Source organism: Peromyscus leucopus, chromosome 14, assembly GCF_004664715.2.
Source record: "Peromyscus leucopus breed LL Stock chromosome 14, UCI_PerLeu_2.1, whole genome shotgun sequence".
NCBI classification, from domain to species: Eukaryota; Metazoa; Chordata; class Mammalia; order Rodentia; family Cricetidae; genus Peromyscus; species Peromyscus leucopus.
Genome location: NC_051075.1, coordinates 13,380,429 through 13,395,998, shown reverse-complemented (window position 1 = coordinate 13,395,998; position 15,570 = coordinate 13,380,429). Strand labels below are relative to the sequence as shown.

The window sequence follows — 15,570 nt, the reverse complement described above, 5'->3', positions numbered from 1 at the left end:
TTGTTATATTTGGTTGTTAACTCTTAAAAGCCTGTTATTCTCTAATGAGAGACAGAAAGGAAGTAGATCCAGAATGGAAGGGAGGTATGGAGGAACTGGGAGGAGTAGAGGGAGGGGAAATTGTAATCAGGATATATTGCAGGGGAAAAATCAAGGAAAGAAAATGGAGAAAAAGAAAAATGTCATTTCAATAAAGCCAGAGCATAGCTCTACACAAATTCTCAAAGCTTTAAAATTACAGGCCAAAGTTTTTCTATCCTGTGCCAAGCCCATCCAGGAGCCTGTTTGCTTTCTCATTTAATGAAGAAAGGCCCTATCCTAAACTTCTGTATAAATAATTCATGACTCTTGGCATCTATGGGTACCAGCTGGCCAGCTACTAAAATCCAGAGGGTCTTTCTATAACTTAGGTCCAGAGAAAAGAGGACGAAAAAATCCTATGGGTAATTGCTCTATTTATTACAACAAAGAACCTTTGGATAGGGCTCGAATTTCCCCATGTTCACATCTATTCCTTTACCAAAAGTTAACAATTTCCACAATTTGGAAGCAAATATTCAAACAAAAAAAACCTAGGGTCCTCTCCCAAGGAATGGAGTCATCTCTTTGTCATGGCTTTCAAGGCCAGTATGTGATCTCATCTGCCTACTGTTCCAGTCTCATCCCACATGCTGCCCTCAGATCCTTGGGCCCTAGTCTTCAGGAAGGCTTGCAGTTCCTGGAATTCTCTTGAGCCCTGCATAGACCATTCTCTTTGTCCTTTTGCCAGGAATGCTCCTACTTATTAGCCTTCACAATGAGGTCTCACAAAGTAGCCTTCTTTACATCCCTTGAAATGTATGCTTTCAGAGAACTGTTAGTGTGTTCCACAGCCCCCATTTCAGGAAACTACTTCATTTGTGAGATTATTTACTTAATAGTCACATTAAGTAAAAAATTCGAAGCCCTATCATTCTACTTAAGTGTCTAGCTTACTTTATTATTCTAAAGTAATAACTAATACAATATTATCATCAGTAAAAACCACTAAAGATTAATACAGTATATTTACAAATAGTCTTTATTTCTATGTGCTTTGAAAGCATTATGATTTTAGTAAAGCCACAGCATTATCCTGCACAAATCCAGTGTCACCACAAAGGCACACATTATTCACAAAATGAAGGTATGAAAGTGATGACATTAAAAGAACAAGAGAGAAAGTGGTGTCTTAGTTTTGCATCCTTACAGCTTGCCGCTCAAGAATAAATAAATACAAGCCATATGGGATTCCTAGGAACATCAATTATAATTCTCAATCAAACAACTACTGTTAAAAGCAAGCTAAAGCAATTTCAGATTGTGGGGTTCCAAACAAATCAATAAATGAAGAGCTACATAGAAACATACCTAAATGACTCAATTTTTAAAAACTGGAATTCCATTTGTATGTTAATATAGTCCTGTTGATTTTATGTATTACATACAACTTCTCTTTAAAAACCTAAGGTAGAAAATACTTTAATTTTCCTTAAATCACCAGACTTTGTTAAATTAATTATGATAAAATATTCTGTATTTTCAGTCACAATTCATATTTGTAAACCTTTATTATACTTTTACTACATACAGATACAATGTAATGATTACATCCTGTATTTTAATAGAATGACCTACAGATAAGGAATCAAGAACATCTATTAAAGGAAGTTCCCCAGAATGCTTCTCCTTGTTGTGATTACTCACAATACATATTTTCTGTACAGTCTACAGAAGAGATCTCAGACTCACCTTAGGACATTTTGGGTCTCTCGCTGTTTCAATCATTAGTGCAGATCCCATTCTATCCCTTTATTAAATAAGAATAAGTGAGTTATGTCAAAACTATTTTATCTCTTAACAATCAAGGACTATACACTTGCCTGTAGTGCTACAATAGACAAAAAAAGAACTTTAAACCTCCAAGAGGCTTAAATGCAATTAATACATACCACACAGCAATGACATATTATGTGAATTCATGAAGACATGCTCAGGAGTTACAAAATAAAAGAGCATTTGATGGTACATCAGTTGGCTTTATAATTTTAAACATTTACTGAAACATCTTAAAATAGTATTATGACTTTATGAGAAATGATATGAATTATTCCTTCCTAGAAGTATCAGAAGACCAGGAAATAACATTTAACCTGCAATAATGGGTAGGGTAACTTCATAAGTTGAAGGTTGTAAATACATGTCATGCTATAACTGATAATTCCTACATAATTTCCCATGGAATCTTTTTAGTGTGGCAAAAGGAGCTTAAGACTCATTTTGAAGATTGAGTAATAAGTTAATGCATTTCTGAGAAAGAGGGGAAATGATTTATTTCATTAAAAATTAAAAATCTATAGATGTTGAACAAGAAAAAAACTTGAACATAGACTGTCATGTAATGTGGTATTTTAATAAATAAAAAAGGAAACAAAAAAGTAAACTTGGATGGTTGAAAGGAGTAAAAAACAAAGCTTGACTACCATTTCAAATACACATCAAGATCATTTTCAGATAGGGAATTTACTTAAAAGCTTACCACTAGACTAAAAATAACAATTATTTACTTGATTTCTAGATAGAAAGTAATTTCACGGGCATCAAAACAAAGTTAAAAATCATTAAGAAAAACATGGTTAAATGAACATTTGTAAATCCACTATATTAAAAATATCACTCACTAAAAATATTTCTTGAGGCTGGGGAAACATCTCAGTGGGAAAGAGCAGGGCATATGCTGTTAAGTCAAGAGGATATGAGCTCAAGTCCTGGGCATCTACATAAAAGTGAGACATGGTCACACATGCCTGTCATCCTGCATCGGAGACAGACAGGTGGGGCCCAGAAGCTCACTGGCCAACTAGTCTTGCCAAAATGGCAACCTTTAGGTTCAGTGAGGTGCCCTGTTTCAAAAAAATAAGGTGGAGAGTAATTATATTACTATATAATTATATTATTATATAAGACACCAGATCACCAAGGGGGGTAGCCAATGTCTTCTGATCTCTGTATGTGCACAAAAGGGTACCTGTTTATACATATGTGATTAATACTAACTTGAGGGCTGGAGAGATGGCTCAGAGGTTAAGAGCACCGACTGCTCTTCCAGAGGTCCTGAGTTCAATTCCCAGCAACCACATGGTGGCTCACAGCCATCTGTAATGAGATCTGGTGCCCTCTTCTGTATACATAATAAATAAATAAATAAATCTTTAAAAAAATACTAACTTGATACAAGCTAGGATCATCTGGGAAGGGGGAACTTTAATTTAAAAAGATACTTTTATCAGATTAGCCTGTAGGTAAGTCTGTGGGGCATTTTATTGGTTAATGATAGCTGTGGGAGGGCCCAGACTACTCTGAGCAAGTGGTCCAGGATTGTATAAAAAAGCAGGCTGAGTGAGCAAGCAAGCCAGTAAGCAGCATTCCACAATGGCCTCTGCTTCAGTTCCAGCCTGGAGTTCTGTCCTGACTTTCATTCATGTGACTGGGATGAGTAAATTAAATTAACCCTTTCCTCCCCAAGATGCTTTTGTTAATGGTGCTTTATCACAGCAATAGAACGTAAACTTAGACATAGTCCTCTCCTGCAAAAAAACCCAACCAAACAACAACAACAACAAAAACCACACCACACAATTAAAAAGAAAATAGGAATAAATAAAGTATGTTCTTAAAAGAAAAAAAAGTACTCTGGACCCATTAGATGGTTCAGCAGATAAGCATGCTTGTTGTCAAGCATCATGATCTAAGTTCAACTGCAGGAAACCACAGGTAGAGAAAACAGTGTAGCATGAAAACCCAAACACAGATATACACAATAAATAAATGTAAACAACAATTAACACATTTTTTCAATATATGGTTAATAAATTCACAATGGGCACTGCCTGATAGGAAAATGAGCAAAATATCATACCATAAAATTCACAAAAAGAATGTAATAAAAATTATAAAGAAGGTTCATGGTCACTAAAAAAAATCTCAAACTCATATATTTTACAACTTAAATTATATGGTATTTTAAAATATTTCATAAAATAGAAAATTGATAGGGACTGATGAAGAAGCCAGGAGTCCATTTTTTAAAGAACAATTCAGCCTTATACACACATATATCTCAAGACTTATTGTTTGACAAGTTCATTCATTCATGCATTATGATCATGTGTTTTGATCAAATCTACCCCCATTGCCTGCCCTTCAATGCCTTCCCTCTCCTACCATGACTTTTCCCTCCCAAATTCGTGTGCTCTTTTTTTTTCTCAAGACTTTTAAAACATGTATAACATTTCTGACACAGAGTTTTATGTCTAGGATTTTCCTTAAAGATATCAGAAACCTTAAGTTGATATGTAAGATGTCCATGTCCATTTGTGAACTACAAAAATAAGACACCTTAAGTGTCCTTTTTCTAAAAGGGAATATGTTAATCCCAAAATAATACAGTCATAAAATGAATAATGAGCAACTATTCAAAATGCTTTCAAAATATATTAATGACAGATCACTTCTGACAGATGCTAAGTGCAAGTGCAGGATACATGCATGATCATCTCTACTGTGGGAGGAGGAATACAAACTCAAATGAACACAAGCACACACTCGTTTGGCTGTAAGTTCTAAATAGGAATGTTTAAAGTTTTTGTTTTTCATGGGATTATAGGTTATTTTTGTTGTTTTCTCTTTTTTTTTTCAGAGCTGAGGCCCGAACCCAGGGCCTTGCACTTGCTAGGCAAGCGCTTTACCACTGATCTAAATCCCCGACCCCTGCTGTTTTCTTTAATGTTTCATTGTTTTAAAAAAAACAGCATTTGAACAAATGAGATATGAGTATGTTTTCTATATTTTAACAAGATTGATACATTCTGAAATGTTGGCAGAAGTTTAAATTTAGTTTTCTACCATACAAAGAAAAATATAAATTTTGTAAATGTTCATAAATATCTAGAAGGTTAAGAAAATATGATACTACCACACTCCAAAGTACAGTGAAGTCTTTCAAAGGTGCTACTAGTTTTAATAAAATTGAAAACAAGGGAAAGGATACAAATTTACAAGTATAAAATAACTTCAGCTATACAAAATATATGGAAAAAACATAATGAGCTAAGGAGATGTCTCAGTGGGTGAAGCATCAGGACTTGAGTTTGGATCCTCAGAACTCAAACGAGAAAGCTGGGCATTTGCTTGTAATTCCAGGAATGGTGAGATGAGAGGTGGAGACAGGTGGATCCCTGGAGCTTCAGGACCAACCTGCCTAACCTACTTGCCAAGCTCCAACCAATGAGAGGATTCTGTCTCAAGCAAAGGGTGGAAGGTGCCTGAGGAATGACACTGGAGGCTGACCTTCCACCTGCACTTGCACACATGTGTATGCATGAACCCACACATGTACACCATACACACAAACATTCACCCACAGGCCACACACAAATCTAATCAAGAAAACACTAAGTATATTACAAGTTCCACAGCTTTCAATAATAAGTTTGAGGTGATTTAAATTTCTAGTTTTGATTTTATTGCATCTGGAAGGAATTTGAATATTACTGTCTGCTTCAGAGTAATGACTTAAGAAAAAACTGTACGTCATTAAAGAAAAACAGCAGTATACACATACAATCTATACACGATATGGCCTCATAGTTTTTAAAAAAGGCGCTTATTAAGGGCTAAGGAGAGGACTCCACCTATAAAATGCCTGCCCTCGAGCATGAAGACCTGAGTTCAGGTCCCAGAATCCATAAGCCAGGGGTGGACCTATAATTCTAGCAATGGGAGAGACAGGTGGATCCTTGGGGCTTGCTGACCTGTCACTTTAACCAAATTGATGACCTCCAGGCTTAGTCAAAAATTCTGTCTCCAAAACTAAAGTAGGCTGGGAAGATGGCTCAGTGGGTAAAGGCACATGCTTCCCAAGCCTGGCCACCTGACTTTAATCCCTCGACTCCATGAAAAGGTAGAAGAAGAGAATTGACTCCACAGAGTAGTCCTCTGGCTCCACGTGTGTGCCATAGCACATGCATGCCCACACACATATGCACAATGATAGATAAATAAATGATAAAGTGGAGTGACCAAGGAGGATACCTACCATCAAACTCTGGCTTCCACTTGCATGTACATACACATGTGCATGAACACCCCCCCACACACACACACATAAACATGCATATAGATAGAAATACACACTTTCTTACACATTGCAAAAACAGTAATTATAATTTCTACATGCAGATCTTACACACACAAACTCAAGAATCTGTGCCTAGAACATGGCTCACCAAAACAGTAATAGTGGTTATTTCCAATTAGTGGGAATAATATTACTCTTTGTATTTCCTGTAGTTTTCAAATTTTAGTATGCATAAACTATATAACCAAAATATTTTCAAAAGAATTAAAACTTACTTAAGGATCTTTTCCCACGTGTGACTGTCATAAAATGCATGGCTCCAACTCATTTTGACAGTCCCGACAATGACGTTCTGTGAGAACACATCTGAACCCAGCTTTCGATAGAGTTCCTCACATTCATCCAGCGGCATGTGAAACAATCCCAGCATGAACGCTAATATAGCCCCTGAAAAGAACATTCTTAGTCTTTATCAGTAGTGATGCAACTGCTCTTACAATCACACATGACTCTGAGCCACCAAGCTCCTGAAACTCTAGATCTGATGCTTTCTAAAATCACTTCTCAGAATCCTAAGTTTTTCATCTGTGAAATGGGTATAAATAAGAACTATAATTTATAAGTCCCTTATACTTGACTAATACACGTAAAAGGCCTTTCCAGGTGCCAAAAGATGACACTGAAAGGTATCATTGACTTCAAGATGACGATGACAGTAATTTAAAAATATATCAAAATGTTGTTTTATACTAGATTAGATCATATATAAGATGAAATGGCAAGTAAAAGAATCTGTACTTGAGAATTCATAAATTAATTAAGCAACTTCTCCTTGAGTTAGATCCTAGAATCAATGTGATGAAAGAAACGAAATATTCTAGGATGTTCTTTTAAACAGACCACTTTATGTACCAGGTGTAATTGGTAGGACATGCTGCCACCTAGTGGTTCTACTTTGCCTAACTGAACTAAAGAGGAACATGGGAGTGTTGAGGTATGAGAAGTAAAACAGGCAAAGACCTGCTTAACTACTTGACCTATAAAGAAATAAACAACAATACAGTCTAAATGTTTCCTAGTTTTAAAGTTTTTGTGTTTGATATGTATCAGTGTTCTGAATGCACTTATGTCAGCACACTACATGTGTACCTGGTGCCCACGAAGTTCAGAAATGGGCACTGGATCTCCTGGAACTGGAGTTAGAGATGGCTGTGAATCGAACCCTGGTCCTGCAGGAATTTAGACAGTGCTCTCTTAATCCCTAAGCCATCTCTCCAGCCCTGAAAAGTTTATTCATTTGATTTTAATTGGTATCATTCTAGTAAAAGATTAGATAACTGATAACTTGAAAATACAATGTTATGGCTCAAACTATATAAAATATCTTTAATTTGGAGAATTATCCTTAATAAACATAAGAAGTAATTTGTTAAAAAAAAAATTTGAAATAATTTTTTTAAAGTCAGGGTCTCTTTCTATAGTCCTGACTGTCCTGGAGTTTGCTATATATACCAGGCTGGCCTCAAGCTCATAGACATCCCTCCTGCCTCTGCCTCACTAGTGCTAGAAAAGTGCTTTCCTTTTTAAAAAGAATTACTATAAAGACTAGGAGAGATTTTAAAAATGAACTAATTTTATTAAGCTAGTAAGGACACCACCCTTAAATTAAATATGTATTGTTAACTTCTTAAAAATCAGAGATAAAACCAATTCAGGAATAAACAAAATGGAAAAAGAAGATAAACTATGAAGCACTTACAAGTTAGAAACTGTGTGCAAAAAAATGCTACAGATACAGAAACCTGTTACACAATGCTGCATCACGACGGTCACTGAGCTGAGGGGCTCAACTCCGGCAGTCAACCAGCAAGAGCCAAAGCAAGAAGTGAGTTTGTAGCCACCTTTAGGTATTTAATCGCCAGGGCCATCCCAAATTTAAGAGAAATGGGGAATACTTCAAAACAAACCCACAAGCAACACTAGTCTGAGGAAATGTCCTTTGAGAAGCTTTCAGTCAAATCAATTACCTTTGGATATGTACTTTATTTTCTTGTTTTACGTCACAGTACATGCTAACACATTAAAAGAAATCTACAAGAAAAAAACCATGTCTAATGTAACATCCTAAGAGACCTCTGCAGAGCAATGTTCTTTTCTTCCTTCTAGCCTTCACTCTCCATGCTTGCTAACACCTGAAACCCTGTGCTTCCTTACTCCAGAGTGTCATCCCATGGGTCATTCTTGCCGCAGTTCTAGTCATTCAGTCTTTGCAACTGGACAACAGTTAGCATGCACTCTGGGAATGCACCTTCTTAAGACTAATCATGCAGGGAAATCTCTGGTTGTTTGCAGTGATCTTTATAGTTACCATAATTCAGAAGAATGAAGCATTGATAGATATAAACCTTGTGAAGAGCACACTAAAGTGAGAAACTGAGGCAAGGAGTAAAGTAAGTTAACAGTTACTTCAAGGAAAATTCTTCTACACAAACATAAAACCTCCATTTCATACATCTACCAACTGACAATATTTACAAGTAGCTTTTCAAAACCAAAGACACATTTGTCACTTTAAGTTCTATTTCAAACCACCATATAAATAATATAGGGATCAAGTTACTCATCGACATCCTACAAACCAACACAGCTTTTACCACCTTAATTTCACACTAGCTCAAGGACCGTCTGACTACCTACCCCTTCTCCTTCTGCCATCATCTCCTTATGGTGACTATGCCAAGGAGCAGGAACTAGGAATTATTCCTTGTCAATGTGACTTGTTGAAAATATAATAAAAACAAGTCATTCTTAAATGCTTGAACATAAAAGGTTACATGTTTAAACAATAAGCAGTTTTAAAAGTTCATGACATAAAGGGTTATTCCTCATTAAAGTTGTGAAATTAATGCCGTCATTTCAGAGAAGGCCTGTGCCTCACGCTCTTGCTGTAATCAATCCACAGGTGGAACACACCCATGCACACGATAACTACCTGTGCTTACACCGCAGATGTAATCAAAGAGCTGATGAATTGGCTTCTGAGTAAGTTCAACCAACTTCCGCAGAGTCTGAAGAGCAACCACACCTCTATGAAAAAGAAAACACAAATTGATAATTTGTTTCAAGGGAAATTCAAGTTATAGAATAAAACAATTCTATAAAACTGCTTCTACAGTTTATATCTAACATGAAAACATAATACAAACTAGTACAAATAAAAATAATCTGACCTAATAAGAAAAAGAAGAGAAAACAATAGAGTTAATGAATGAGGTAGAGGAAGAGGGTACCATATAACAGGAAATTGAAGATGATCAAAGTATATTATACACAGGTATAACATATCATAATGAATCCCATTATTTTGTACAATTAGTAAATGCTAATAAAAATAATCATCTGACCAAATTTTAGGATCACTTCAAAATACAAATACCAAGCCTGTGCTATGGCAGCATACTTACACATGTGTAGTATTGTTTTTAAGTAATACAAAGATATGCCAATATTATATTTTTAAAAACCTCAATTCTGTAAAACACTTGAAAAAATCATCCTCAATAATTCTGAGGTACTGTGAACTATTTTCTTCTTTTATTAATATAGTTGGTCAACTATAATCCTATATATTTTTAGTTATTTTTCACTAGTCAGAATTTCAAGCTACCTTTTACTTATTAAAAAAAAAATAAACTTAGAACGATCCTCTACATTAAGAGTCTATTAGTTAATATTACTTACACTTTGTTCCTTTCTAGATCTTTACTAAAGGTAGTAAATATCTTCACAAGAGAATGTGAAATGAAGCAGTCCAGGGGGTTTTAGCTTACTCCAGAAATACCACATATGCTGACAATTCTAACAAACAATGACATGCTCAATTCCCAGTATATGATGAGGGGTAAGCCTGTACTACATGACAATGGAAGATTACAAATTGTAGCTTGATGGGGCTAACAGAGGTCATTAGAAAATATCTAAAAATAACAGCAGAAGACCAAAAAATGGTGACTTTTGGCTTACTTATTTAGAGACATAGTCTCATTATATAGTCTTGGGTGACCTTGAAATCAGAGATCCCCCTGCCTCTGCCTCTTCAGTACTGGGATTGAAAGTGTTGTAACTAGCACACCTAGCCTGACTCTTTGTTTTCCCCTTTTGTAAGCTGTGGTAAGTTAGGTGAATTACAGGAGTTGCTAGACAACTGCTTATAAAAGAGCTGCTGTATTATGACTCAGGTGAGACATGAAGAATTAAAGACGATGCTGTGTAAAGTAGATTTAACATTGTGACATCCATTACCTTTTGCAAAGGAATTAAGCATGCATGTATATATCCACAAGAAAATGACTTGAAGAAAATAAATCAAAATATTAAAAAGAATACTGCAGTTTTTATTTATGGATTGTCTTTTGTTTTTCCTTCTCAAATTTTCTAAGTACATATATGAATGGGGAAAGGGGTGATTTTATTTAAAAAAAGAAAATAAACCAACAAAAAGCAGTGTTTATAAATGAGTTCAGAATTAACAAAAAAAATATAGATTTCGGATCAGGTGTGTGGGCATACCATTATAATCCCAGCACTTGGGAGGCCGAGGCAGAGGGTTGTTGTGGGTTGGAGAACAGCCTGAACTACAAAGATAGTTGCAAGTCCACCTGGGTTGCAGTGAGACCCTGCTTCACAAAACAAAACAAATCAAACAAATAATGTGTGGGCTCTTTCAAATCCCTTGAACCTTAGTGCTTCAAAAGAAACCTCCCTGTCTGGTTAGATTCTCTTATTTTCTTTAGCCCAAGTTCCTCAACTGCTGAATGTGGAACTCTCTGGGTCAGTCAATACTGTTCTGTGGAACTTTCCTCTGCCATATAGGATGGCAGTCCTTCAGTGTGACAACCAGAATTATTTCTAGATACCTCCAGTGGAAGACTGAATCTAAACCTACCTTCATCTAAGCCCAGTACTACATTTTTCAAAATGTCCTCTGTGTGATTCACAAAATTCTTATAAGATTAAATACTTAGACAAATGGCTTTTTTATTTTCTCTACTTTTTTATAATTCTATACAAGTATACAATGTACTTTGTTCATTCTCCCGCTCCTTCCTCCAACCCCTCCTGGAACTCCCCTCTACACCTCCCTTCCTATTTCAATCCCCACCTCTGTCTATGTCTGTCTGTCTATTCAATTAGTGCTGTCTTTACATGAATGGATGTAGGGTCACCCAATGGAGTATAGGAACTATGTCTGAGAGAGACCATACTTTCAAAGACAACTGATTATCCCTTCTCTTGCAGCCATTAGCTACTGATAGCTCTCAGCTAAGAATGAGGTCTTACTAAAGAATCTTTCCTGCATCCATATTGGAATGGAGAATGGCTTGATTTTGTGAGTATTTTGGGTAAACAACTATAGCTTCTGGAAGTTCATAAGAGCAAAAACCCTACACCATACACAGTACTCTACCCTACACAGTGTTCAACCCTACACAGTGTTCAACCCTACACAGTACTCAACCCTACACAGTACTCAACCCTACACAGTATACAACCCTACACAGTATACAACCCTACACAGTACTCAACCCTACACAGTATTCAACCCTACACAGTACTCAACCCTACACAGTACTCAACCCTACACAGTGTTCAACCCTACACAGTACTCAACCCTACACAGTGTTCAACCCTACACAGTACTCAACCCTACACAGTATTCAGAAGACTATTTCAGAGCAGTCTTCTCCAACATGTGGTTCTTATAATCTTTCTGCCCTCTCTTCAAGATGTTCCCTGAGCCTTGGGGGAAGAAAGCGTGATAGAGATGTCACTTTCACTGATTGCAGGTCTCTATATCAACTGCAGTCCACCGCAGTTCTCTGTTATGGGCTGAAAGCTGCACTAATCTATGAATTACAAGTATTTAGAAGGCAGTCTGATGCTATGTCCATTTAGTATAATACTAGTAGATTATCCTGCAGGGCCTATGACCTTAGCCACTGGTTCCTGGTCAGGTTTACAGAATCAGGTATAAGTTCCCACCGGTGTAAAAAGTCTTAAACCCAATCAGAAAGCTGCTGGCTACTATCATAACATGTCACTAGTGCATCGATGTGTATATCTTGCCAAGTGGGTTCCTATGCAGCTCAGTTTCACAAAAACATTGTTGCCTTTTCTCCCCAGCAGCCTACACAGCACCTTCTGGCACTATCAACTCTAACCAGTAGGAAGAAACTCCAAATTAGTATAGACTTGACTTGGCCTGATGGCCAAAATATGTGATATCTTTAGCATGGGTCTTACCATCATGTTCTGGAGGGTGACCAAGGGGGATGGCACTAGCCTGTACTGTTTGGAGAGGATGTCTGGAAACCCCTGACCAACAACTTGAAGGGAGGTATCCCATATCTAGAGCTTTTAGTTTGATAACCTATGGCTTCTGGGAGAACCATTATTCCTCTGCCCTTCTTCTATGGTAACCCCAATTCAAACACCATTAGTGTTAATTATACCTGTCCCCACCCCATCCTCTGCCCTACTCTCCCATCCCCTATCGTGTGGAGCCAGACTAACCCAAGACTTTCTCAGAGGCCCCAACAAAAAGACAAAAAACTTCGTTCTGTGTCCTTCTCCAGGACTGGATTTGACAAGGTCAGTTTTAGGCTGGAGCTATGCCTTGAAGGAGTCAAGGTTTCTGTTTCTGAGGACTGGACTCTTCCTCCTGGGCTGTGGTGTCTAAGGGTATCCTGTGTTCTCTTTGCCAATATTGTCTGATTTAGCTCTCTGTTGACCTTGGCCACCCCCCCACCTCCCACCCCCCACCCCCACTAACAGTGTACTGACTGGGTGCTGTACTTAGTAACTGTGCTTGGCAGAAGTCATCAGCATATGCAAGACCTCCTAGTCCCAGCTATTGCTTTTGTCTTCTGTATTTCTCACCCCTGGTCCCCCATTTTGACACCTTGCTACTCAGGACCCTCATTCCATTTGGGTTCATACTTGTCACCTGTGTTCTCCTAACCTGGCTTAAGGTCTCTCTTCCCCTTCCCAAATGGCCCATTTCTAGTTTCTTGACTTCTACAGGTACTCCACTTTAAAAACACAAACCTAAAATCCACATATGAGAGAATATGTGACACTTGTCTTTCTGGGTTTGGGTTTCCTCATTCAGCATTCCAGTTTCATCCATTTATAAGCAAATATCACAATTTCAGTTTTCTTTGCCAAGCTGAATAAAATTACATTTGTATATTATATTTTCACTATCTAATCATCAGTTGGTAGACATCTAGACTGTTCGGCTTCCTAGCTATTGTGAATACAGTAGTAATGAACATGGACAAACAAGTATCTCTTTTGTATATCTTTGGGATATATGCCCAGAAGTGCTACAGCTGTATCATATGGCAGATCAATTTCTAGCTATCTTAGGAATCTCCATATGATTTCTACAGCGAGTACACCAGAGTTTGCACTCCCACCAGCAGTGAATAGCTAATGTCTCTTCCAACACACTGTAGCTCTCACTTTAAACAGAAATGTTGATGACTTGTAATAGTCTTGCAGACTGGTAAATACGAATTCTTTTATGTGAAGTCAATCATTAAAGTTTCTTCCTCTGCTTTCACTTTGCTTTGCTTTCCTTCAGAGCACTCACAAAGACCAATAGCACATTGTTGTTTCTCCTGCTTATCTTTTTTCTCCTCTAGGATGCAAGCATTATCAAGACATGGGTTTTGTCTGTATCATTACTCAATGTTCCCAATATCTATACAAGTTTCTAGAAAACAGGGGCATTCAACCAGCTAACTCAATGAATGAAACTACCCATGCCAACTCCCCTGAACTTAATGACAAAGGGGACTATTCCTGTGTTCCCACTTTTCAACCATTACTCATTTTATATTAACACATGAAGAAAGAACACCTTTATAATAATTACTGGATTATTTCACTTTCCCATTAAACAGTCACTATGCTGGCCGGGTATGGTGATGCACACGTGTAATCTTAGCTCCGGGAAGGCCGAGTGAAGAGGATCACAGTTGGAGGACAGCATGAGCTATGGTTAAACCCTGTAACTCTAAAAGCAAAATATCCATTAAAATCTCTTATGACTTTTCTCTCTTCAGCTGGGTCTTTTTTGACAGCTGGGCATCTCCTTACAGATATGTAACCTTACATTCAACATACTCAAACAGACCTCTTTTCCAATACCAATCATCTGTCTCTGCAATTCCATTCACCACTCACAGGGTTCCTACTTAAAATTATCTTAACTGATTTTTACCATATCTAGTCTCATTTTCTTCAAAATTTTCTTAAATATCTTTTCTTCCTACTTCAGAATTGACCATCATCTAAGGTTAGTAATTAACTGTCTTATGCCTAGATTCTAAACTAGTTTCCTTCTCTTATCTACTGCCTCACTTTATATTCATGCTAAGGACTTGCCAGGTAGAATTGTAAAATGCCACAAAGGAGGCACTGCTCGAACGCAGAACAGTATACAAGTACATAGTAAAATCAGAGGTAAGGCAGAAAGTCAAAGGAAACAAGAACCTAGCATAGACAATTCTAGGGAAGAGGTTCAAAAGACAAGGCTAGAAACAAGGTAAACCATGACAGAGTAAACTATGAAAGAATAAGCACAGGTGTTGCAGAGAGTAAGAGTGAAGACTGACAGTGAAACTGTCTACTGAACAAAGACTGCATTTATTCTTATGTTTTCTATTGCACCGTAACTGGCATCAACTGAAGACAGGGAGAAGCAACAAGTTGATGATCTACACACTCCTTCTAACCATCACCTAATAAACACACTATTAAGGTAAAAAAAACATTGTTAAATTTTTGAGAGAATGGTTGGTAAGCTCCTAAAGACCAAATCTGCAATATAATAAAAGAGATTAAATCAAAATAACAAGTGACCCAAATATATGTCACAATATAGCTTTTATGTTCATAAGTAAAAGTGGCTTTATACTTTACTTAAAAGCCGATTTTATGGCTGGGTGGTAGTGGCAAATGCCTTTAATTCCAGCACTTGGAAGTCAGGGGCAGGAGGATCTCTGTGAGTTTGAGGTCAGCCTGATCTACAGAGGGAGTTCCAGGACAGCCAAGGCTACAAAGAAATCCTGTTTCAAAAAATAAAAATTTTAAAAAATTGGTTTTATGATAACTATAGTAAAATCTCAAAAACTGAATTAAATCTGTTGTGGTGATATATTGTGTACCCTAATAAAATTTGCCTGAAGATCAGAGAACAGAACAAGCCACTAGATTAAACAAAGATACCAGGAAGTGGTGGTACACACCTTTAATCCTAGCACTGGGAGACAGAGATTCACCCTGGACTACATGAGATTGATTCAGTCTAGGAGAGAAACAGAGACAGGCAGTGGTGGCACACA

General features: G+C 37.1%; 1 protein-coding gene across 3 annotated transcripts in view; it reads right to left on the bottom strand.

The window, feature by feature from the left end:
* The window catches only part of Pnpla8 (patatin like phospholipase domain containing 8), a 69,339-nt gene that overhangs the window by 21,706 nt on the left and 32,063 nt on the right, over positions 1-15,570 (bottom strand). For all 3 annotated transcript variants that reach the window (XM_037210510.1, XM_028882740.2, XM_037210511.1), the window contains exons 5-7: positions 9,150-9,244; positions 6,433-6,604; positions 1,771-1,828 (exon numbers count right to left, since the gene is read on the bottom strand). In XM_037210510.1, the coding sequence (XP_037066405.1) occupies positions 1,771-1,828; positions 6,433-6,604; positions 9,150-9,244 (325 nt within the window). The remainder of the gene's footprint in view (positions 1-1,770; positions 1,829-6,432; positions 6,605-9,149; positions 9,245-15,570) is intronic.